The sequence below is a fragment of the Pithys albifrons genome, chromosome 10 (assembly GCF_047495875.1).
Source record: "Pithys albifrons albifrons isolate INPA30051 chromosome 10, PitAlb_v1, whole genome shotgun sequence".
Classification (NCBI taxonomy): domain Eukaryota; kingdom Metazoa; phylum Chordata; class Aves; order Passeriformes; family Thamnophilidae; genus Pithys; species Pithys albifrons.
This window is the reverse complement of record NC_092467.1, coordinates 6,936,885-6,961,449: the sequence shown is the minus strand read 5'-3', so window position 1 is coordinate 6,961,449 and position 24,565 is coordinate 6,936,885. Positions and strand designations below refer to the sequence as shown.

Below are 24,565 nucleotides of genomic sequence, written 5' to 3'. Positions count from 1 at the left end.
TTGTACTCTGTGAATGTAACCAATTTGACAGGAGCAGGAACTGGAAACAGATTGTAGCAGACACGTTGACGCATTTCTACTCTTGATTTAACAGGGAAGCCTGACTTTTAACTGGTTTTCTAACTTGAAATAAAACAACAATGAAAGAGAAAAGAACCTCACTGTGCACAACAAGGAGAGCACAACTAACAGGAACTGGTTCAGTTCTTCCACTGGCTCTTTCTGGACAGGGACAGCAGCATTTCCACAGATTGAATTCCAAAACCACTAGATCAAAGTTTGTGCTGTCCATGTATTTATTTTATTATTTAACAGGCTACAGAAACTTTAAGACTTGCAAGAAATTCAACCTGGGAAAATCAGGTTTTTGAAAATAAATGCTTAAAAGTGCAGGACGTGAAAATTTTTCATTTGTTCTAAAAGCTATTTCTTTTTACATTAAGAAGATTATATTGGATGATATCAAACACTTACTATGCATAGAGGTGCACTTTGGATGAATAAAAAAGCAGGATTAAAGAGAAAGCTAAAAGGCTGCCTTTAAAATAGAGCTACCTAAATAAATGTCCTGTGGGTGAGAATATCTGGTAAATTAAAAATGCAGAAATGTGTGGGGACAAAAGACACAACCTGGCTGCTTATCTAGAGCACAAAAAGCAACTGGAATCCCCACCATGTTTATAGTTTCCTATATTTCTCCACTTCTGGGATAAATATGCTGCTTAGTAAGGCAGACGTAACAGTCTTCATGCAGGTTTTACATTCAGTCTATTCATATGTGTGAGCAAACCCAAATCCTGCTTTTCATAGAATCACAGAATGGATTGGGTTGGAAAAGACCTCCGAGATCATCAAGTCCAACCCCTGGTCCAAATCCAGTCCCTTTACCAGATCATGGCACTCAGTGCCACGGCCAAACTCAGTTGAAAAACCTCCAGGGATGGGGAATCCACCCCCTCTCTGGGCAGCCCATTCCAATGCCTGATTACTCTCTCTGCAAAGAATTTTTTTCTGATCTTCAACTTCAATTTCCCCTGGCAGAGCTTGAGCCCATCGTGCCCCCTTGTCCTGTTGCTGAGTGCCTGGGAGAAGAGACCAACCCCCACCTGGCTACAACATCCTTTCAGGGAGTTGTAGAGAGTTATAAGAAAAGTGTCCTGAAAACCCACGAGTACTTCTTACAGCTGGTGAGGATAAATTTTGCACTGCACATGGAATTGTGTGTGATACAACTTTCCATCAGAAGTGACCCAATTCCTTGGGCTTTGAAAATTACAGAATCACAGACTATTCTGAACTGGAAGGGACCCACGAGGATCATCAAGTCCAACTCTTAAGTCAATGGCCCACACAGGGGATTGAACCCATAACCCTGGCATTATTACAACCAAGTTTTAACCAACTGAGCTAATAAATATTTCAAGAGAAGGAACAACACGTTGGTTAAAAAAAACCCAAGAAAATAAATTATTCCCCATTATCCCATTGACAACAAAGCCTTCAGTTCAGGTAGACCTGCTTAAGAGCTGCCACTTATCCTCTCCTCACCAGTTTAATTCCATGTAATCCTCCTGCTTTGATCAGCTGCAAAACTGCTTGTTTTAACCAGACAGATGCAGTGAGCTGTCACAGGCTCAGTCAGTCCTCCCTGTGCAGCCTGGGAGTGAGCACCGAGCAGCACAGCCTTAATTACAGAGCAAGAATATTTGTAAATAAATAGAGGTACAGCATGCTTATTAAATAGGCCACTTTTCATTAGGATCTGAGCAGATAATTTTTCTCCCACGCACTGAAGGAAAGCCCAGAAGATGAATTTAAGGTCTCTCCTGCCTCTTCTCAGAAACAGCCACAGGCTTTGCAGCCCAACTGGGAACTTTCCTCCCCATCAACTAATAACTCCCCCCAGCGTGATGAGCAAGAGCAGCACCAAATAAAACACAATGAACTGGCTCTTGGATGGCACACTCCCTGCTTTGTTTAGATTTCAAATAGACACTTGAGCCTTTGTTTTCAGTTCAAATAACCTCTTGTCACCCTCCAACACGGGAAACTGAGTATCCAGATAAATCAACTTTCAAATGAAGATCACAGCAACGTTATGCACAACAGAAAGAATTAGTGCTGTGTAATCCAAGCGCAAAGGAGCTGCGCTTGCTTCCGAAAGCAGGGCTGAGGTCTAACAAAAAACCAGAAACAGGACTTAGTATTCAAAACTATCATCAATGTAAGATTAAACACAGAATGATGACCCAGACCAAATCTGTATCCAACAGTTTAAAGAGAGAATCACAGAATCAGTTGTGTTGGAAAAGACCTCCGAGATCATCAAGTCCAACCCTTGGTCCAAATCCAGGCCCTTTAGCAGATCATGGCACTCAGTGCCACGGCCAATCTCAGTTGAAAAACCTCCAGGGATGGGGAATCCACCCCCTCTCTGGGCACCCCATTCCAATGCCTGAGCACTCTCTCTGCAAAGAAGCTTTTTTCTGATCTCCAACTTCAATTTCCCCTGGCAGAGCTTGAGCCCATCGTGCCCCCTTGTCCTATTGCTGAGTGCCTGGGAGAAGAGACCAACTCCCACCTGGCCAGAACTTCCCTTCAGGGAGTTCCAGACAGTCCTGAGGTCACCTCTGAGCCTCCTCTTCTCCAGGCTAAACACCCCCAGCTCCCTCAGCCTCTCCCCACAGCACTTGTGCTCCAGTCCCTTCTCCAGCCTTGTTGCTCTTCTCTGGCCCCGTTCCAGCCCCTCAAGATCTTTCCTGAACTGAGGGGCCCAGAACTGAACACAACACTCAAGGTGTGGCCTCCCCAAGGCAGAGTTCAGGGGAAGGGTCACTGCCCTGGGCCTGCTGGCCACGCTAGTTTGGATCCAGGCCAGGATCCCATTGGCCTTCTTGGCCACCTGGGCACACTGTTGGCTCCTGTTGAGCTTCCTGTCCCTCAGTCTCCCCAGGTCCCTTTCTGCCTGGCTGCTCTCCAGTCACTCTGTGCCCAGCCTGGAGCCAACTCTGACCATAGAAGTTGTCAACTCTGACCATACACAACACTCAAGCAACTAAGCATTGCACATGAAGCACTTCCTTATTTTTGCTTATTTCTGTAAATAAAATTGAAAAACAGAACGTCAAAACACCAATTCTCAAGCAGTTCAAGGTGCACTGCCTTAGCCAAGCCAAAGGGCTGGGAAAAAGTAAACACAAGAATGTGAAGAGAACTCACAGTGGCAGTTTTATCCCTTCCATCAGAGCTACATATTTTCTTCTGAAAAAAACCAATTAATTAAAATAATGCCATCTCTTTGGGTAACAGTTACAAGCTACTCCTAAAAGATGAAAACCTGTACTGACATTAGATAATATTCTGAGAGGTTTGGGCTTTACTTCCTCTGTTTAAAAATCTCACAGCAGAAGCATGTGAGGACTGCAAGGTCTGATGGACATTTGCAAGAGAACTTAAGGAAGTTGTGGTATTTAACACTGTCTGAGCTTCTTCCTCTCTCTTTTTTTTACATTATTTTAAGTGTATGTCCTGTCATTGGTATAAAGGGATGATACAGCAACATCACAGCACTACAAACTAAACACTTCCATTCTCTAGACTTCACTTGGACAAAAAGAATGTTTTCAAACTCCAACATGATCTTGCTGAAGTAACTGCTAAATTTTCAGAGAAAATAGTACAAGTACAAAGTTTCATCTGAATCCCATCTTCTTGCAATGTACAGAACAAATCCCCCTGCAATGTTTTAATTTTGTACTTCCAACACAATTCAGTATGGGAATTAATAAGAATCAAACTCTTTGGGTAGCAGAAAATTAAGGCAAACTTGGAAGGCTTTACATTGTTAGTCAGCACATTAAAAAACCCCAAACTCAGAAGTCCACATTATCAACCATCAGTTCTTGTGCCACTTCCTCTTACTACAGCAGAGAATCATTCATTTATCTGCTAAGGCACATTGTGTTTGTCCAGCAAAGGTAACAGAAAAAATGAAAGTCTGGCTAAGAGCCAAATCAGCAACTCTCCAAAGGATCAGCATTGGTGGAAGTTATGCTGGGGAAATTCAAAAGTCAGGAAAAGAATAACAACATAAGCCTTTTCCACTCACTCTAAAAGAGTAAAATCGTGCACATGAGGGAAAATCTCAAAGAGACACTGAACTAATTATGTACAAAAGTGCACACAATGCTGTAATTTCTCTTCCTGACTTGATAGATAAAACTTCCAAACATCTCAGAAAATAATTATCACACATGAGACCAGCCACCAGGAGCCACATGCTACAGCTGAATGCTAACAAAAGAGGGGAAAAAAAACCCAAACCAAAACAAAATGGAATTGCAGACAAGGTCCTAAGAAGGTGATAGAGAAGAAACATCTCCTCCCAAACTCACCCCATTATGACCTATCTACCTCAATAACAACCATGAAATCACTCCCAAAATGGATGGAGATGGCAAAACCCTCTGGCATACCCTGCTAACCACATAAAAAGGATTCAATAAAATTGCCTCACAAGACTGCAGAGTTGCTACAATTAAGGTGTGTGGCCATCAGATTCAAAACAGCCAGTTAACATATTTATGTAGGTTAGGTAAAGAGACCAAAGCCTTTAAGCACGTGCTTTGAAGGACTCATGTTACTACTGAAATATCAAACTAAAGGATTTGGCATCAAAGCCTTAATGTATCAGCAAGAGTGGGGAGAACCTTCTCAGCTGGGCAGAGTTCCTGCATCAGCAGTTCCTGACTGACAGCTGGGCTGTACCAGCCTCCCTCTCCATGTCCCCAAGGAAACGAATTCCCTGCCTGATGACTAATTCATTACTTGGAATTGTGCTTAGGCAAGTCCAAGCCCAGATCAGGCACCCTGCAAGGCTGGATTCTTCCTCCCCAGAAAGTGAGCGGGGACACATCTGCTCCGCCTGGAACGCTGCATGAGCACCCAGCCACAGCAATCCTGCTCACTCCATCCACTGGGAACAAAAGCAGGAATTGAATCTGTAGGATTCTGACAGCAGAATCATAAAATCAATCATTTGGGTTGGAAAAGACCTCCGAGATCATCAAGTCCAACCCTTGGTCCAACTCCAGGCCCTTTACCAGATCATGGCACTCAGTGCCACGGCCAAGCTCACTTGAAAAACCTCCAAGGATGGGGAATCCACCCCCTCTCTGGGCAGCCCATTCCAATGTTTGAGCACTCTCTCTGCAAAGAAGTTTTTTCTGATCTCCAACTTCAATTTGCCCTGGCAGAGCTTGAGCCTGTGCCCCCTTGTCCTATTGCTGAGTGCCTGGGAGAAGAGACCAACCCCCACCTGGCTGGAACTTCCCTTCAGGTAGTTCTAGACAGTGCTGAGGTCACCTCTGAGCCTCCTCTTCTCCAGGCTAAACAACCCCAGAAGAAACTGGGAAAATTGGTACGGATCAATTATGGTTTAGTTGCATGTGGACGTCTAAAACAGCAGGGGAAGATCCGAAAGCTCTTTTGTCAGTACTTTTGGAGCCTTTAGCTCCTGTTAAGCACTAACAGCAAACTAATCTTCCGCTCTTCTAAGAAGACATGGGTGCAGCTAAACCAGAGCCAAAGGCATCAGCTGGGGAAGAACAGTGTTCTCATGTACAAGGAAGCATAAGGCAGGCACCAGGAGAAGCCTGGCAAGCTCTGCTCCGAGTGCCAGGGCTGAGCCCTGACCACACAGATGAACCCTCCACTTCCCCCTTCACTGTCCTTCCTGGTCCTTCCCTTTTAGAGGCCTCACCACACAAACGACATCTGCTGAAGAGAACAGTAATAAAGCTGTGGCAGGCTCCCCACTGCTGATGTATTTCTAAAGCTCACACCTGAAACACGGGATACTTTTGCAGGGTCTGAAGTGCTGAGCAGAACCAGCAGTGACCTTCCAGCAGGACCAGTGCAGCAGATGGGGCTGATCAGGTGTGGCCAGCCCCTGTCACTGTCCTCTCTGCCTTCAACTGCTCAATTTTCATTCCCAATCCACATTTTACTGACTTATCCTCTGAAATGTGAAGTTTTAATAAACAAATTTTATTGATGTCCTATTAATTAAATCCACACCATAAATTAATGTCGTGTGTCAAGAGGTGCTGGAGTGGGGCCAGAGAAGAGCAACGAGGCTGGAGAAGGGACTGGAGCACAAGTGCTGTGGGGAGAGGCTGAGGGAGCTGGGGGTGTTCAGCCTGGAGAAGAGGAGGCTCAGAGGTGACCTCAGCACTGTCTGGAACTGCCTGAAGGGAAGTTCTGGCCAGGTGGGGGTTGGTCTCTTCTCCCAGGCACTCAGCAATAGGACAAGGGGGCATGATGGGCTCAAGCTCTGCCAGGGGAAATTGAAGTTGGAGAGCAGAAAAAAATTCTTTGCAGAGAGAGTGCTCAGGCATTGGAATGGGGTGCCCAGAGAGCGGGTGGATTCCCCATCCCTGGAGGTTTTTCAAGTGAGATTGGCCGTGGCACTGAGTGCCATGATCTGGTAAAGGGACTAGAGCTGGACCAAGGGTTGGACTTGATCTCGGAGCTCTCTTCCAACCCAACTGATTCTATGATTCTAAGAGCAGTACTTGCAGCATCCTAAACCTACAAATGCAGTCTCTTTGTACACAGTTATCACCTGTGAGCACTGATTTATTCCAATTTCATTAGACAAGCAAAAAGTATTTTGATTTTTCCCTTTCCTTTGCCCTCCCTGGGAACCTTTCTTCTCTCAGCTGCAATCTCTTACAGGCTTCAACAAGCACATGAGACTTCCAAGAGATGTTTTCCTGCACCTGTGTTCACCAGGGTTGGAACCACGCTTGACCCAGACTTCTAATGGACAAGTATGTTCTGTGGCTCAGGAAGGAGAAATTGAACTTTTACCTTGGAGTGCTGCAGAGCTCAAGGACCATTTACCATATAAAAAAGACCATGAAGTACATGGAATGTTTTATTGGGTTTTCAGATTGTTTATCTCTTTGCTTTCTAACTGCTACTTCTGATTAGGGAAGACAAAGTCACACCAAAACAGTGAACTGTAAGACAAATTCCACTGAACTATTTATAGAATTCATCTTATAGGTCCATCAGCCAATTCTGCTCATTATTACCTCATTTTACTGCCTTGCCTGTGACTCACTCCTACAGCTGTGCCCATAAGGGACCTGCCTTTAAAAAGCACACCTGGGTTCACTGTTAACAACAACAACATGGTAACTGCTGCTGGTGCTCTGACACACAGCATTAAAAACATACAGAAATTAATAACAAACTCATATAAAACCATCAATCAGCTACAATAGGACAGAATGAAAATAAAAAATGGGGGTTTAGACCAACAATGCCCATTTTCTCCCTATAGCTGATCCATTACAGGACTGGCACTGAACTCTTCATCTTGGCAGAGCTGTGTGGGGATGGGATCCCAGCAAGGCAATTCCAGAATATCAGCCTTGGCCACATGTCATAACAAGTCTGCAACTGTGGAACAAGACAGATCCTGAGTTAACAGCTCACCCGAGCTGATCTCCTCATTCACTCTGCACTTTCCCCCACAAAGACATTAGGGGCATTTATAAAAACATGCAAAGCAATTACAGTAAAAATAAAACTAAGGTTATAAACACAGTCTCGTTGCCAACTTTGCCTCTTTTTCTATTTAGGGCTCATATTCCAGCATTCAAGAAATTCTCACCCCCTTTAAAATGTGTGCCTGGGGCTGTATAGTACATGCAAAATAAATTGCATTTATATTGGTATGTTATGGCATGCAATTCCCCTCTTCCCAATCACTGCACTGCCTCTCTTGTTAAGTCAAATAGCCTGACAACTTCTCATCAAGAAGTAGAAATTGGTTTTCCATCTCCTAGGAGATGAACAAGGCTTCCCCCTTGCAGAGCTGCTGAGTACACAATGCAAGAAGAGTCCGAGCCACAAACCAGCTTTGCACCACCCCAGTGGCATCTGTGTCCACTGTGACACCAATCACCATCAGAACAGAGCAAAAACTACTTCAAAAAGTAAATTTGTGTGTTTGTTTTTCATGCAGTTTTCTTTGTGACTTTTAGCTGAACATACACAACTCTGACTCACAGTGCTATTGCCTTAAGGAGCTTTAGGTACTCCCGTCATACCACTCATTAGTAAAATATCCTTTATATCCCTCCATGGTTTTCCCATTCTCAGTTCACAGAGGAACTGAACCATAGGATCAGACTTTTACATTCAGGCTGTACTCATCCAGGGGAAAAAGGTTACCACACTCAACAAAGGCAGCAAAAAAAATCTAAAATACATTAACTACATGGCCATATAATAAATGGCATTGTATATATATTTTTAAACTCAATTTTTTTTATCTGTGGCTTTGTAAAACTAAGACATTGTAATTTTGCTGGTTCATGTTGTAACTAAAGTTAAATATTATGTATCTACAACAAGTACAATTACATTTTAAAATTAATTCATTATCTACTTTCACTAAAAGGGGGTCAGGCTGCTTGGCTGTAGATACACTGTAAAAAAAAAAAGAAAAATCAACAGGAGTGAAGTACGCAACTAGGTTTCATTTTTACTTTAGGTATCAAGAAAGAGACACATTTCACCACATTGTTGCTATTGTAAATTACTTAAGCAGAGAGGACCTTCCTATGTTGAGAGACCATTATTGCAACAGCACAGCACATTTAGGGAACACAACTCAAGGGAACACCACTCCAGGAGGAGGGACAGCCTTTGGTCCTCTACCACATCCCATAGAAATGTCATCACTACTTGGGCATTGGCAGGTTGGCCATTTTTCTAAGGCATCTTACAGGCAATGTAGAAGAATGAGAGTCCCTTCCAGAGACACTCTGCTCATTGCCTTGCCCACAGCATGCATTTTTAAAGAGAGAAGCCAATCAAACTTAAGTCATATTGCATTATTCACCAAGTAGCTACAGTCTCATCCAAAAATCTTAATTGCCTAATAATTCAAATCACCTACATCCAACACAGGGCCAGAGGAACGACGAGAAAGCCAGACGCTGCCTCTGACACACACACACTAAATCTTGTTGTTAGGATGTCTAGTGCAGGGGATCTTTTGAAACAAAGCAATAAATACTGGCCTCTTGTATATACATGTGCAGTGCTCTTCATGTCTACAGCCACTGTGCTGTTTGATGCCTCACTGCTGTCTCAGGAGAGCTTCCATGAAGGCACAGCTGGCCGCCAACCTTCCAAGCTTTGCCAATCTCCTACTTTCCAACCCTCAAGTTTGGACCATTAACATAAGACCTGGCACACTTCAGTTTAAATTACAAGCACTGTTAATTCCTCTAATAGCTAGAAAGGTAACAGACTGGCATTTTAACGTATGGGAAAGCAAGCACAGGAAGGAAAAAAGCAAACAGCAAGGCACAGCTGAGCATTTCTGATGTTGCTGTTACCCTACACACATCACTAAGGAATCATCTGGAGCAGATCTGCAGGCTTACCAAAAAACCTGCCTCTGGGTGCAGACCTTTCCTATGGGCCAGCCTTGACACCCAGGTCCAGCTGTTCCCTCCTGAGCTACACTCAGCTCTTGAATCATTCCAGGTTTCACAGCAATTAGTACTCAATACCAAAGAATGGTTAAGGAAACAAAAAAGGACACAATTACAAAGCAATAGTGGGAAGCCATGTAAGTGGCTGAGGTCACTTGGTTTATTCAGCCTGGAGGAGACTCATCACAGTCTGCAACTTCCTCACAAGGGCAATCAGAGGGGCAGGCACTGATCTCTGTTCTCTGGTGACCAGCAATAGAACCTCCCAAGGGAATGGCATGAGCTATGCCAGGGGAGCTTTAGATTGGATATAAGAAAAGGTTTTTACCCAGAAGGTGGTTGGGCACTGAACAGGCTCCCCAGGGAAATTGTCACAGCCTGACAGAGCTCAAGAAGTGCTTGGACAATGCTCTCAGACACATGGTGGGATCCCTTGGGGCTGTCCTGTGCAGGGCCAGGAGTTGGACTTAGATGATCACTGTGGGTCCCTTCAGACTCAGGAGATTCTATGATTCAATTAACTGCCTGTTCCCAAGCCTTGAGTCAGTACTCTTTGGGATGCTCAGGACTCGGGTTCTTCTCACAATGTAAATGCCCCAAAGCAATTTGAGCTGCAGAGGAAGTTACTCAGAACACACCAAAAGACAGAGGAAAAGGCAAAAGGCTTGCTCAGCAGCAACAGGAACTTCCCAGCATGTGCATACAGATGAAATGGTGTGTCAGCCACCAGCTGGCTGTGGGGCAAATGGAAAGGGTAAGGAAGTCCAGCATTCCCACTGACTGCAATCCCAAGCTTCTTTCAGAAACAAGAAGTCATCTACCCAATCAAGCCGCTAAACCACCTGCCCCCACAACCTTCTTGGTTACCCTCCATGGCCTCACACCAGCCCCAAGAGCCCCAGGAAAGCTCCCGTTGGCTCCAAGGGTATTCTCCCATAGACCTTTGAGAGCAAGTGGTTTCTACGAACTGAAAGGGTTCACAGCCACAAAAAAACCCCACCAATGAAAGTGCAGCCCACAGGCAGGCCAGGACACTGAGCACAACAGTCCCTGAACTTACTCTTAAACCACAACCTGAGAACCCATGGTCTATAAAACAGTAATTTCATCACAACTTATATTGGCCAGTTGTCTCCATGATCAACAAGTTACATTCAATCAATCACTACTCATCACTCAAAGGATGGACTTTTTAGCAGGGCCTGTGTATTAGTACAATGGGTAATGGCTTTAAATTGCAAGAGGGCTGATTGATATTAGATGTAAGGAAGAAGGTTTTTTACAGTGAGGGTGGTAAGGCCCTGGCACAGGTTGCCCAGAGAAGCTGTGGCTGCCCCATCCCTGGAAGTGTTCAAGGCCAGGCTGGATGGGGCTCTGAGCAACCTGGTCTAGTGGAAGGTGTCCCTGCCCATGGCAGGGGTGTTGTACTAAATGACCTTTAAAGGCCCCTTCCAACCCAAACCATTCTGTGATTCTGTTCTATGACTCCAGTTCTGTACCTAATGTGACCTTTATTCCACATCCGTGTTACACTAATTACTGGTTAAGCATAATTCAGTCACTTAGTGTTCAACCCCTTTGAGGAAGGTACTGTACCAACAGTGTGGGTGGGTCTGCACTGCTCTGAAGGCACAGAAAGAGGCCTGGGGGGGTACAAAACACACCCTACAGTCGGTCTCTGTGCTGACGTGCTGTGAGCACTGCACTGCTTTTGACAGTAAAATGACTTTTACATGAAAACACAGCACACCACACTTTCACAAAGGCTCCAAATCTGTGCTCCAAATATTTTAGTGAACATCCAGCTGTTCTCTCACACTACTCTGCACCCTACTCCAACCATATGCACTGTTTACCTTGCAAATTTTATTGCCCCAGGGGAAGAGAAAGCAGACATTATCTCCTTCTCTAAATGCTGGGACTCAGCCAAGTTCTCCTCCTGTCCACTCTTTGGAATGGAATGTTTTCCACAAGCCCAATAACCTATTTTTCTACAGCTAATCCAATACCTGGCATCAGGTCTCTGACTGAGAAGAGGATTGTCATGGGATTATATTTTTGAGTTTACCAACTAGTTATAAATACAGAGGGCTCCAGACTGAATAACAGCCTGCACAGCATCTGGAGTGTAGGACACAAACTCCCATGTCCTTTATGGGTGTGCAACAACATTGTGAAATAAAGACAAAGCATTAATCTGCTTGTGGCTGCTCCTGATGGGCAGCAGTTCTGTTGAACTCTCCTTTAAGCCTTAAGCATTCCCATGTAAACAAAACCTCAATCCCCTACACAGTAAGGTTGTGCAACTGGAAAGAAATGTTTATTTTGAAATAAAAAGAAGACATGTGCATATACACAGACAAACCATAAGCCTTTGATCAACCCTACAAAGCATGTCTACATATAACAAAAGCTGTCAGGCTCATAACTTCCTCTGAAAAAAAAAGAATGTGATTTCCCACACCCTGCTTATTCACCAAGATTATTTATCACCCTAAAGAATACTACTTTATTTATTCAGTAACACAAATAAATCCAAACTAAAGATTTGTAGCTGCCAGTTAACATGGCAGATGAATTACAAATGAAAGGAGAAACAATGGTAGAATCACACAGGACGTGCTGCCAGTGCTGGCACTCTCACGATGTCCCAGACTTGCACCTCTTGCTTTTCTAATCTAGCACAAGTAATTAGGTGATCACAGAGGTCATAGGTACCAGCAGAGCATCGCCATTACCACTAAAGCTTTTCCCTTACCAATCAAACGTTATTTTAACATCTCCTCTTCCATTTGAGTTTGAATTGTACTTTCCCCTCCTACATTTGCGTTTGAATTGTACTCTCCCCTCCTACACTGTTACACCATTCCAGCCCCACACAACCAGTATGATCCTCATTTAAAAGGTGCCACTGGAATTCAGGATTGGGGTTAAGTGGAATAAGTAATCTCATAATAAGGATACAACAGAACGCTCTCAGACCACCTGATATTACAACAACAACGTTTGTTTACACAAGTATTAACAGGAGGTTAAATTTCAATATCTGAAAGACAAATATTCTAGGAAATAATATTTAGAGTGGACCCTGTCCATTCAAGCAGATAATCAGAATGAATAATTTACAGCAGCACTTTCATCTCTGCTGCAACTGAGAAGGAGCTGCATCGTAAGGAGCTTGGGGAGATGCCGACACATCTGCTCACCAAGTGGAATAATCAGGAGGACTCTGAGCAAGAGTGGTCCAGTAACCTCTTTTACTTAGGTGACAAATGGGACAGGAAGCAGTGGGAGGACAAGGAATGCAAAAAAAAAAAAATCAGCATGCTCCCAGTGAGGTCAGTATTTCACGCTTTTGCAACACTGCATATTCTGGGTTTTTTTTACTGCATATGCTGGGTTTTCACCTCTAAATTGTCACAGATTCTTCCTCGGGGTATCTCAGGGTCAAGGAAAGCGTGCCTGCTCCCACTGACCTGGCACACTTGCATGCAGGCCCTTCCTGCCGTGCCATGAGGACTCGGGAGCCCGTGAATAACATCGTGGAAGCAGCACCAATTTGTCCTGATTGCTCCAGTAACAGTATGTAACAAACAGCTAACAAAGCAAACACGCTTCAAAGAACTCTCCAGAAACCCAAGCAAGTCTCATCATACAGCTGGGAATCAGGCAGCATTTGATACTTTTTGCAGTGATGTGTATGGGATTGAATTAACAAGCTAAACACTAATTTGGTACAGATGTTGCTCAGGTGGAAGGATGGTGCAGGTTTCATCAGGGGAATGCCTTGTAAAAAGATGATGAGAATTTAGAGGAGCAACACTGGCATATAAAAACTGTCATTACAAAGTAGATGGGGAAAAAACGTATCTTTGAACAGATTAAAGAAATCTACATGTACAACTTGGAGCTGCCAAAAAAGACACGCTACAGTCTGTGAAACTCCCTGTGAAACACAGAGAGCCACAGGACCTTGCAATAGTGTCAGTGGACAGCTACAAACAGCCTCCTCCTCTCACAGAATCGATTGGGTTGGAAAAGACCTCTGAGATCATCAAGTCCAACCCTTGGTCCAACTCCAGGCCCTTTACCAGATCATGGCACTCAGGGCCACGGCCAATCTCACTTGAAAAACCTCCAGGGCTGGGGAATCCACCCCCTCTCTGGGCAGCCCATTCCAATGCCTGAGCACTCTCTCTGCAAAGAAGTTTTTTCTGATCTCCAACTTCAATTTCCCCTGGCAGAGCTTGAGCCCATCGTGCCCCCTTGTCCTATTGCTGAGTGCCTGGGAGAAGAGACCAACCCCCACCTGGCCAGAACTTCCCTTCAGGGAGTTATACAACCTTGACAGGTTTTGCTTATCCACATCTTAACAAAGTTTTTGTCAACATCATAGTCTGTTTATTAACTGAGTGTAGGAAAATCAGATAGACATAGGTATGACTCAGTGAGAAGGGTCACCATATAACTGCATAATAAATTCCACAATTTAGAGCCAAGATCCTCATCCCAGCAGCACTTTGCCCACTAAGGTAGCACCAGGACCATCACTTGCAGAGCTTAAGAGCCATTCTGAAGTCAGTTTTGTTTACCCAACCACAAGCAGGAGATTCTTAAATCTCCCAGGCACTCAGCAATAGGACAATACTTCCCAACTAGCTACTCAAACCCACCTTGAAATCCTAGCTATGCCAAGCAACACATTCCAGTATCAGACTACAACACCTTATTAGCACAGACATCACTTGCTCACATTGTCAATAATAAAACCAAGGGACAGAAGAGAGGAAGAAAAAAAAAGTCTTGTACTTGCTCCAGCTTTGCATAGAAATAATGCTGGATTTTCAATGAGATTTCAATAAGATTAGTAAATTGTCTTTAAAAGTTAATAGCCAGTTTGGCATAGAACACCTCAGTTCCCCTGAGGCAGAGGACTGACTTTATGCTATTGGGGAGAAAGGTTTGTGGGTGATTTTTAAGAAGTGTTGCCCTTCAAAATAATAAAGTGAGATTTTCCTCTTTTGCCAGTGTACTGCTGGTGAGTTTTCCAAAGATAACAGATGTATTTTGGATTCTAGGACCATAACCTTTAAAAAAATAGTTCTAAGACCTGCACTTTAGAGAAAAGTATGATTGATCTAACAAAATTATCAAGGTGAGTTCACTGAGCAACTAAGTGTCAGGTTAAAACTAAAAAATCATACCTGTCTGAGCATGAAGCTTTCAGCTTGGAAGAGTACTCTGAAGAGTATAAGGACACACTGTTTCATCCCACACATACCCTCTTAGTCTATTAACTATTGCAGCTTTTTTTGAGAAATTCCAACCAAAGAACAGGTAAAATTTAATGAAAAAATACTCCACGTTATTTTAACTATGTCACATCTCATTTCCCAATTTAAGAAACACAAGGAAAGCAGTTAACAAGCAAACTGAAGAGTGACCAGCATTATTGATGTCAGACAACTGACCACACCAGGAGCAGCAATTTTTCTTCTGCTCTATCAATATGCAAGAAACCCAGAGCCACGTTCAGAGATGAGTAAAATTAACACTGTGCTGCATTCAAAGGGAAAGCAATAAAGGTAAGGAGGTTATAAAACAGCTGGAAAACCACATGAAGGGCAAGAAAGCAGAGAGTGAAAGAACACAGGCAAAGAATCTTGAGTACTTCAGACAACAAAGAAAGATAAAGAAAGTAAAGGGCTCCAATTTTGCACAGGTCACCTCTTAATTCAACAAACCATTCAAAATGCAAACCAATCACTGTACTAAAATAATCCAGGGAAGGCAGTGGCAATAAACATGCAAAGAAGAAGATATGTCCACATACGAGAGGCAGCCCAGCATTCAGGGAGGACAGAGAATGAGAAGATGAGACTCTTCCAGTTCAGATCATCAGTAACAAACCAGGAACCAGTGTATCTGCAGCATGGCTATCTCCCAGAATAGCTGGCTGTCACAGGGAAACAAAGGTCTATTCTCAAGCCATGAAGAAAGTACTTCCACCAGTGAATGCCCTTATAAGCAAGAGGAATCCAGCTGTTGAAGCCCCAAATTGTACAAAGACATTTATTGTCCCAAAGACAGAGGACAAAGAGTTCTAACAATCAAAAATAGCATGCAGGCTGTGAAAAGCCAGGCATTTGCCCATCAGTATATTAAGTTTACCAGTTTAGGAGGACTGAGGACAGAAGAGTAGCAGGGCTACGTGTCCAGGGCCCAATGCCAAGAAAAACAACAATGCTGGGTTACAATTTGCTTACCTTCTATAGAAGGAGCCTGGTCCACAGCTGCATAGAGCATCTCTTTCAAAGCCTGCAAGGGAGAGGGAGAGACCAAGGAATATAATTACTATTAAAAAGGAAAGAAAAATTAAATTGTTTTGATACACCTGTTTAAAAACAAAAGCAAATAAAGCCCTTTTATCCTCCACTCTGGCACAGAAAGCTTTGGTACATGATGTCAATGCTATCACACATATTTCTGTTCACAAAAAAAAAAAACAGGTTCAGGTTTACTGACTGCTTTGTCTAAAGCTTGTTACCTTACTAATCTACAAAATTTATGCCAACTGTACCTTTCAGCAACTTCCTTTGGAAAAACATTTCCCAGTTGGTAGGATATTAAAGGCTTTACATTAAAAAAACCCAAAGAAATAACAACAAAACCTGAAGTGTTGCGTGACACAAAGGAGTTTGTCAAGGCAAATGGAGGAAAAGCAGCCTCAGGGACTTCTTATTACAGTTCTATAGGAGCACAGAAATGCACAGACATCCTGAAAGCTGAAGACAACATGACGAAGGAGATTAGGGAACCAAGGGTGATGGCCTTCTCTCGAGGTGGGAACTGAAGGACAACAGTAACACCAGCCAGAATTATGAACTAGGTGTGCAGGTTCTGGAGGCACCACGGGCTGTCCCCCAGGGACCAGAGAACAAACACTCAGCCACACTCAGACTGATGGTACAAGAGATGAGCAGCGTTGGCAGCAGGTCCAGGAGGCAACAGGGTCCTACAGCTACACACGGAGCATCCCTGGCAGCAACTCCTTCTGTTACCAGAGCCAGGGGAGAGGAAGGAAACACATCAGAAACCTCATCACTTGCAGCTCCTTTTCAGAATTCCTCTTTTCAGACTGTTGTTAAGGTGCTGGCCCTATTCCAGTCATAGATTAAAGATTTGCTCGTTCACATCAAATAAATTGAATTCAGGTCAATGGCTAAAGGAATGAAGCAAGTCCGAGAGAGGGTCACAATGATGATCAGAGGGCTGGGGCATCTCTGCTCTGGAGACAGGCTGGGAGAGCTGAGGGTGTTCAGTCTCAAGAAGTCTCCAGGGAGAACTTGAAAGCTGCTTCCAGTGCCTAAAGGGGCTCCAAGTGAGCTGGAGAGGGACTTTGGACAAGGGCCTGGAGTGACAGGACAAGGGGAATGGATTCAAACTGACAGAGGGCAAGGTTAGATTAGATATTAGGAAAAAATTCTTCCATGTGAGGGTGGACAGGCCCTGCCACAGGTTTCCCAAGAAGCTGTGACTGCCCCATCCCTGGAAGTGTTTAAGGCCAGGTTGGATGGGGCTTGGAGAAACCTGGGATAGTGGAAGGTGTACCTGCCCTTGGCAGGGGGTTGGAACAAGATGACCTTTAAGGTTCCTTCCAACCCAAGCCAAACTAGGACTCCGTGAATAACTTGAGCCATGATTTTGGAACTAGAAGCCACCAGAAATCTAACACACAAAAGTCATTCAGGTCTTCTTACTTCCTGTCTCTTCTGCCTTGTTCCCAACATATCCTATCTATAATCCTGCACCTCTGCATTTACCACCTCACATGTCATAGTCCCCCAGGTCAAAAGCTCCCAGCCTAAATGACAAATACCCCAATATCCTCAAGGCAAAAACCACAAGCTCAGCAGCTGGAAACTGAGCACTGTTGTAACACGCTGGTTACGATCCTGTTAAGTAAATACAAGGTCTAAAGGACATATCTGTTTATCACAAGATACCCAAGGTGGCTGGTTACACCGGCAGCTCTGGCATCTCTCAAAGGTCTGGCTCCCGAGTCCACAGAGGTCTCAACAAAGGTCACTTGCATAATTGTTTTCCTAACTGTGCCACCACTGAATGTTCCTCATTCCAGCAGCACAGCTCTCCTCTACCCTCGGTGCTTTCCTAAAATTCCTCAGGAACACTGGCCACTTCAGTCCCTCTCCCCCATGACTCACTGGTCAGCAGCACATGATCTGCCTCTGCACATCCAGTGGTCAAAAAGTCTTCCTAATTTTCCATCCCACTCATCATCTTCCAACACCTGTAACTTTTTCCATGAACCACAACCACACGGCATAGGATAAACAAACCAGGAGAGACAGCAAATTGAAAGTCACTGTAGTAATTTCAACTCAACCCACCCAGAGGTAAAACTCAACATAATTCCTCTCTCTGGTTTTATCAGTTATTTAAAAAAAAATAAATTAAAAAGGACAACACTGATGGTTCTGCACTAAGCAGACATGAAAGCTGAAGGTGTCAGTCGTCCCACAGACCTGTCCCCATGCAGGCTGACATATTACAGTCTGGCAGCTGCAGGGCAGCAGATTTTGTTACTGCCTTCCTGACCTACATAAGCAAACCAATAACCTGAAAGTGAAAGGCTCAGTGCCCCTTCACACCCTATTTCAGCCCTCTAGATGACAGAATTTTAGAACTGTTTACAAAAGCTATCCATCATTGTCAACGTCAAACATTTAAGAATTACTTCTTCCTGCCCTCAAACTAGACAAAATGGGTTATTTCCTTGCTTTAAATAATCTAGTGATACACCTTGCACCTGCAGTGAGCTTGGGTGAATATATATATGAGAACAAAAAAAAAGGCAGAAAGAAAACACTTCAGAATGCAATTATCAAACCTTAACAGTGACCAAATTCAAGGACAAAAACCTTAAAATACTAGAAAAAGCCTGCTGTTTTAAAGGAGTCTTTCAAACCTCTTCTAAGCTCATCCGTTAACAGCCCGAAGGACAAATAGTGAAATAGCACAACAGATTTGTGTCAGGAGGTGGCAAGCCTGGGTGTGAACTGCCTATCATGAAGCCGGGTTTGATGAGCAGAATTGGCCACTTCCCAAAAACTGAAAGCCTGTTTCTGGAAGAGAGACTCTGAAGGCAAGCAGGCAACCTCAGCCATCAGCTTCCTTTTCCCCACCTACTTCCTGCTGCAGGTTGTGTCTCAGAGAAATGTCTGAAACTCAGCAACCTGCTTGTCTTCTCCAACAGCAAAAGGACTTAAAACCTGGGGTCTCCTAAAAGGGAAGGGAGGTCACCTGCTCACACTTTTACCCATCTATTCCACCTGTAATGATTGTTCTGATTCTCCACTTCCGCAGCTGCTGTGATTTCAAAGGTGCTATGCACCATAAAAATATCACCAGACTTCTGCAGATAAACAAATTCAGGCCAGATTTAACTGCAACAAAACAGCCATCTGGCAACTGTACAGCTCCAGAGAGTTCCATCAGCTGGACCTGCAGACTTACGTTTAGAAGTCTGAACAGACGGAGCAACATTCTCCCTCTACAGCACTCCAAGAATGGACATGAGAGTGAAGGAAATCAGCAGGGTTTGTGGATAAACAGAGGACTAGCAACCCAACAAATTCACTGCATCAAGAAATGAACATTGAGTGCAGTGAAGCACATTCTCAGCAAAAACGCTTCAGCTGAAATTCATCTGAGAGTCACCTGAATTTCACAGGATTGGATTGGAAAAGACCTCTGAGATCATCAAGTCCAACCCTTGGTCCAACTCCAGTCCCTTTACCAGATCATGGCACTCAGGGCCACGGCCAATCTCACTTGAAAAACCTCCAGGGATGGGGAATCCACCCCCTCTCTGGGCAGCCCATTCCAATGCCTGAGCACTCTCTCTGAAAAGAAGTTTTTTCTGCTCTCCAACTTCAATTTCCCCTGGCAGAGCTTGAGCCCATCGTGCCCCCTTGTCCTATTGCTGAGTGCCTGGGAGAAGAGACCAACCCCCACCTGGCCAGAACTTCCCTTCAGGAAGGAATTTGTTCAGCACTGACTACATGGAAATGAGAATCCTGTTGTCTGACACAAAAATATGGGAGTTCAGTTGTTTTCACAATTTTCTTTACACCAAAGGAACTGAAGGGTAAATGAATGGTCCAAAACTTTAGGTTTTAAGGCAAGAAGTGCACTGAAGCAGTGCATGCCACAACGATAATTCAACTCACTCGGAAAAGGCTTTGCACTTTGCAGGAGAAAATACTCTGTCAGATCCCCTAAAACAAGATGAGGAAACCTTTTCCCTGCTTGGCCAGGGTGAGGACACATCCATGAGTCACTGCCCTGTTGCACAGTGAGAATCTGCCTGCTCACACTGCCAGGTGCCCCAGTACATGTGGAAAACCACTGCTCCCCTCTTTGCCAAGAGAAAGCAGCACGTACAGAAACCTGAAGCATTACTTTGAACGATTAAGAAGTTTTTGGATGACACCCACTGAAATCAGGATCAAAACCGTCTGAAACTCTGGCATATTTAGCATTTAATGTAATTAAGAAGCATTTCAACAAATTAAACATTTGTCAATACATTGTTTTAAACTTAATTGCCCTCAGGGAGTAGCCTGATAATGACACTCAGTATTCCAATAGGAAAAATGCTCCTTTACATTGGGATTGCGTATTATGTTACTGCCACTGGTCCTCACAGAAAGCCCTCCTGATCATTTGCACTGATTTAGGCTTCCAGAGCCATCAGTTATGGATGGATTTTTCATAGTAAATGTGACACATCCAATCTGCCTGTTTTCATACATTTTTTAGAATGGAAATTTGGAACAGGAAGTCAAATCAAGTCAATCAAGGTTTGGGTAAAGCTGCAGGTTAACACTGGCTCAGTCCTGGGAAAAGCTGAATGAAATAGAATAGCATTCATTGTCATTTCTCCTCTTTTCTGTAAGCCAAGTGCTCTCTCTCAAAAAGCAAACATACAGTAATGGTCACTGGATAAGAATCTAAGCCACACCTGTCAAAATAGATTTTTTTTGTCTGTTTAAAGAAAATTAATGGATTTTTCTCTCTCTAAAGCTCTTCCTCTGACCAAGTACCTGCCCTAAGCCTGGGCAACTTCCATACTTCCTACAAGAACATCTACAGTACTTAAGCAGATGAATTTTGGAGGGAAAGATTATATTAATGGTAAGAACTCTGAGGACCATCAGTTGTTAAAGATCACCTGAAAGTGAAGCTGTATTTCTAGGTATTGAAAGTACCTCCAGTCTCATTCATCTTCTTGACTTTAACAGCAACAGATCACACCCCTCTCCTTGTCTGACTGGCAAGGCTCCCTCCAGGCACACTCCCTGTGCATCCCATCAAAGGACCTCACAAGTTACCAGGGTCCTGCCATGCTCTGACTGCACAAGTCATCTGGTCCCCAATGGAAATAACTAAAACTATCAGGATATTAAAAATAAGATGCATGCTTTATTATACAGAATGACTTCAAGAAAGCAGTTTCTATCTCATCTTTTAGCCATTTCACAGGGAATGGATTCAAATTCATTAGGTTCAATTCAATTCAGGTTTACATGGCATATTGGGAAAAAATTCTTTACTGTGAGGATGGTGAGGCCCTGGCACAGATTGCCCAGAAAAGCTGTGGCTACCCCATCCCTGGAGGTTTTCAAGATTAGGTTGGACAAGACTTGGAGCAACCTGGTCTAGTGGAAGGTGTCACTGCCCGTGGCAGGAGTTGGAATGAGATGATCTGTAAAGTCCCTTCCAACCCAAACCATTCTATGATTTTGTAATCTTGAACTTTGTATGGTTAGTCCCTGGAAACACAAACGATCTATTCAGAGTTAAAAGCCTACCCAAGAAAGTATCTCACTCTGAAACAGTGATTAATTAGGGAGGTAATTAGGGAGGGAAAGATACAAATAGTCAGATGAAGAAACATTACAATACTACTAAACATACAAACGATTTTTAACAACGTTACTATGATGCATTCTGTAAGCAGCATCGCAACCAAGTAACACAAGCAGCGTTTAACCTCACCTTTGTTCATCGACAACTTGGAATTTTTTATGGACAAAGGAGAGCTGGATGCTTTTTGCCTCAGGTATAATTAGCAAGTTAACTGAGGTAGCACTGGGCTTTTACACACTGCACCCACACGACCACCAGTCACTGAATAATAAATAATTCCATCACTGTAATATGCAGGAGGAGGAGGCTGACTCACATCCAGCCACAAGGCAAACAAAGAGTTTGAAAGTTATTACTAAATGGAGGGTGAGGTTTTTGTTTTCCTTCACTCCTACATTAAGCTGTCTGTCCAAGGAGGAGATTACCTGAGATTAGAAAGAGTAACAATTTACAGGAAGTTTTTACTGAAATCTACATTTTAAACTGGAATGAGGGAACAAACACTGACATAATAATACTGCCCTAGTTAAAACAGATGAAAATTAACCTCCTATAATGAAAAGAGTGGCCGATAAGCAGCAGAGTTGTTCACACATTAATCAAGGTGTTGTAGTTCACTGAGTCTCCTTATCCTCCCTCCACATCTGTCTGCTCAGCATGCAGCCAGACCTTCTGCCCTTCTATTTCCCCCTCGCCTTCCCCTCCAAACCTTCTCTTAGTAAGATATCCAAGTTTTCTGTTTCTAGGAACAGAAGACAACTCTCACAGGGATCAGAGGCACGATGCAGAGCTAAGCTGGTCCTTTATTTTATCAAGACAATGGCTTTCCTCAAAGACTGATGCATTATTTGGCCATCTAGTTCTCTACATAATTCAAAGAGATCACACTATTGCTGTAAAGCCAAATCCAACTGCAGTTTATCTTTAAACATCCGTTCCTCTGCAGTCAGGTAAAGGAAAACAAAGGAAGAGTGAAAACGGCAGATATAAACTTTCCAAGCTCGATATTAAACAAAGCAAGCTGAGAGAAATGTGGTTTTCCTTGCAAATATAGACAGATTAATAGGAGTAGTATAAATAAATTGCTGTTATAGTCCTAGGGAGGAAATACAGGCCTTCAAACAATAACAAATGTTGTGTGGTTTTAACCGAGTCAATCAGTCAAGAAGTTTTGCTGATCATGGCTGTCCTATAATCACCTTTCCGTTGTCTGGATTTAATTATTACTTGTGGAAAAGACCGGCACTGCTGGCACCTGCCCCCTCTACTGCTAACGGTGAAATAGGAAATGGTTTTACTACAAATAACCACCTCCAGCTTCATCTAGTTAAACCCAAGCCAAGCTCCGGTGTGATAAAACTGAAACGAAGCAATTAGCGTGACCTTTAGCAGGCTGGTGTGATAAAGCCTGAAAAAAGCTGTATTTCTGCAGATAATACACGATTAATGCAGCAGAACTTGGTGTAAACAGTGCCCATAAACGCCCCGATTGGAGTGTGAGGCAGCGAGATGCAAAGCCTTGTTTAAAAATGATGATAACATCGGACTGGTACCCGGTTTTGGGAGGCTCAGGGGAGTGGGTTTGGTGCCTCATTCTGGGTCGCTCAGGGGAGTTTTGATGGGGATTTGGTGCCCGGTTTTTGGAGGCTCGGGGGAGTGGGTTTGGTGCCTAATTTTGGGTCACTCCGGGGAGCTTTGATGGGGGTTTGGTGCCTAATTTTGGGAGGCTCGGGGGAGTTTTGATGGGGGTTTGGTGCCTGGTTGTGGGAGGCTCGGGGGAGAGGGTTTGGTGCCCCGTCTTGGGTCGCTCAGGTAAGTTGGCAGGAGGTTTTGGTGTCCCTTTTTGGGTGGCTCAGGTGAGCCGTGAGCGGTACCTGTGGCCCCTGGCAGGGCTGGCAGAGCGCTGGGTTGTGCCCATCCCGGCGGGATCGCCCTTGGGAAGCGCAGAGCGGCTCAAAGTCACCCCTCCCTCCCGCGCCGCCGGCGCCGAGATCCGCCGGTGGTGCTGAAACACGGCCGGGCCGGGCACGGCGTCGCGCGTGTCCCCCGCCGAAAGGTTACCGGCGGCAATTAATTAACTAATTAACTAAGAGGACACCTGAGGGGTGCCGAGAGAGGAGCCGCAGAGTTGGCATGCACGTTGCCTTCACCCCGTCCCTGGGGGGGGCAGGACCGCCCGGGGAGACACGGGGGACCAGCGCCGGTCCCTACACACCCCCCAGATCCGGGGACCCCCGGCGGGGGCAGGACCGCTCCGCAGGCACCGGGGCTCGTCCCGCACAGCTCGGCGGGCGCGGGGCCGTACCTCATACTGGATGTACTGCTTCCGCCACTCGGGGGTGATGTGCGCCGCGAGGTGCTCGGCGAACTTCATCCTGCCGCTGCTGCCGCCGCCGGCGGGCCGGGGCCGCGCTCGCTCCGCGCCCGCAGAGCCGCCTCGGCGGCGCCTGGCTGCGAACGGGCGTCGGTAGTGGGGGGCGGGGGGGGTCCGCCGCCACCGCACATGGGCCCCCGCCCGCCCGCCCCGCCACTCCTCAGCCCGCCTCGGGCCTCCTCAGCGCCGCCCCGCCGCTGCCGCCGCCGCCTCCGCCGCCGCCATGTTCGCCACCGCCTCCCGCCGTCACCGCCCGCAGCCAACCGGCACCGGCACCGCGCGGCCGCCGCGCCGCGCCCGCCCACCGCCCCGGGGCGGGGCCGCCGAGCCAGGACACGCCTCCGCCCGCCGGCCCCGCGCCAAACACCGCCCCGGGGCGGGGCTTCGGCACCGGGACACGCCCCCGCCCGCCGGCCCCGCGCCAAACACCGCCCCGGGGCGGGGCCTCCGAGCCAGGACACGCTCCCTCGGACACGCCCCCCACCGGGAGGGGGCGGTTTCCCGCGCTCACCGCCCTGAGGGCGCCCCCCAGCGGTTCGCGCGTTTCTGACCGGTGTCCCGGGAGGGGGTTTGGAAGCGGAGGTGACATCTGAGACCCTCGGGATGCGGGGAACGGCACCACCATGGCTGTGGCAGCGCTGCGGCAGTGCCAGGGGGAGTACTGGGATGTCTGGGGAGGGATGGGATGGGGTTGGGAATGGGATGGGGTTAGGAA

The 24,565-nt window shown here is 45.4% G+C and overlaps 1 protein-coding gene across 1 annotated transcript in view; it reads right to left on the bottom strand.

The window, feature by feature from the left end:
- Nucleotides 1–24,134, bottom strand: part of XPR1 (xenotropic and polytropic retrovirus receptor 1) — a 122,885-nt gene extending 98,751 nt beyond the window's left edge. The window contains exons 1-2 of the mRNA XM_071564658.1: nucleotides 23,782–24,134; nucleotides 15,788–15,839 (exon numbers count right to left, since the gene is read on the bottom strand). Of these exons, the coding sequence (XP_071420759.1) occupies nucleotides 15,788–15,839; nucleotides 23,782–23,850 (121 nt within the window). The 5' untranslated portion in view covers nucleotides 23,851–24,134. The remainder of the gene's footprint in view (nucleotides 1–15,787; nucleotides 15,840–23,781) is intronic.
- Nucleotides 24,135–24,565: the final 431 nt, after the last annotated feature.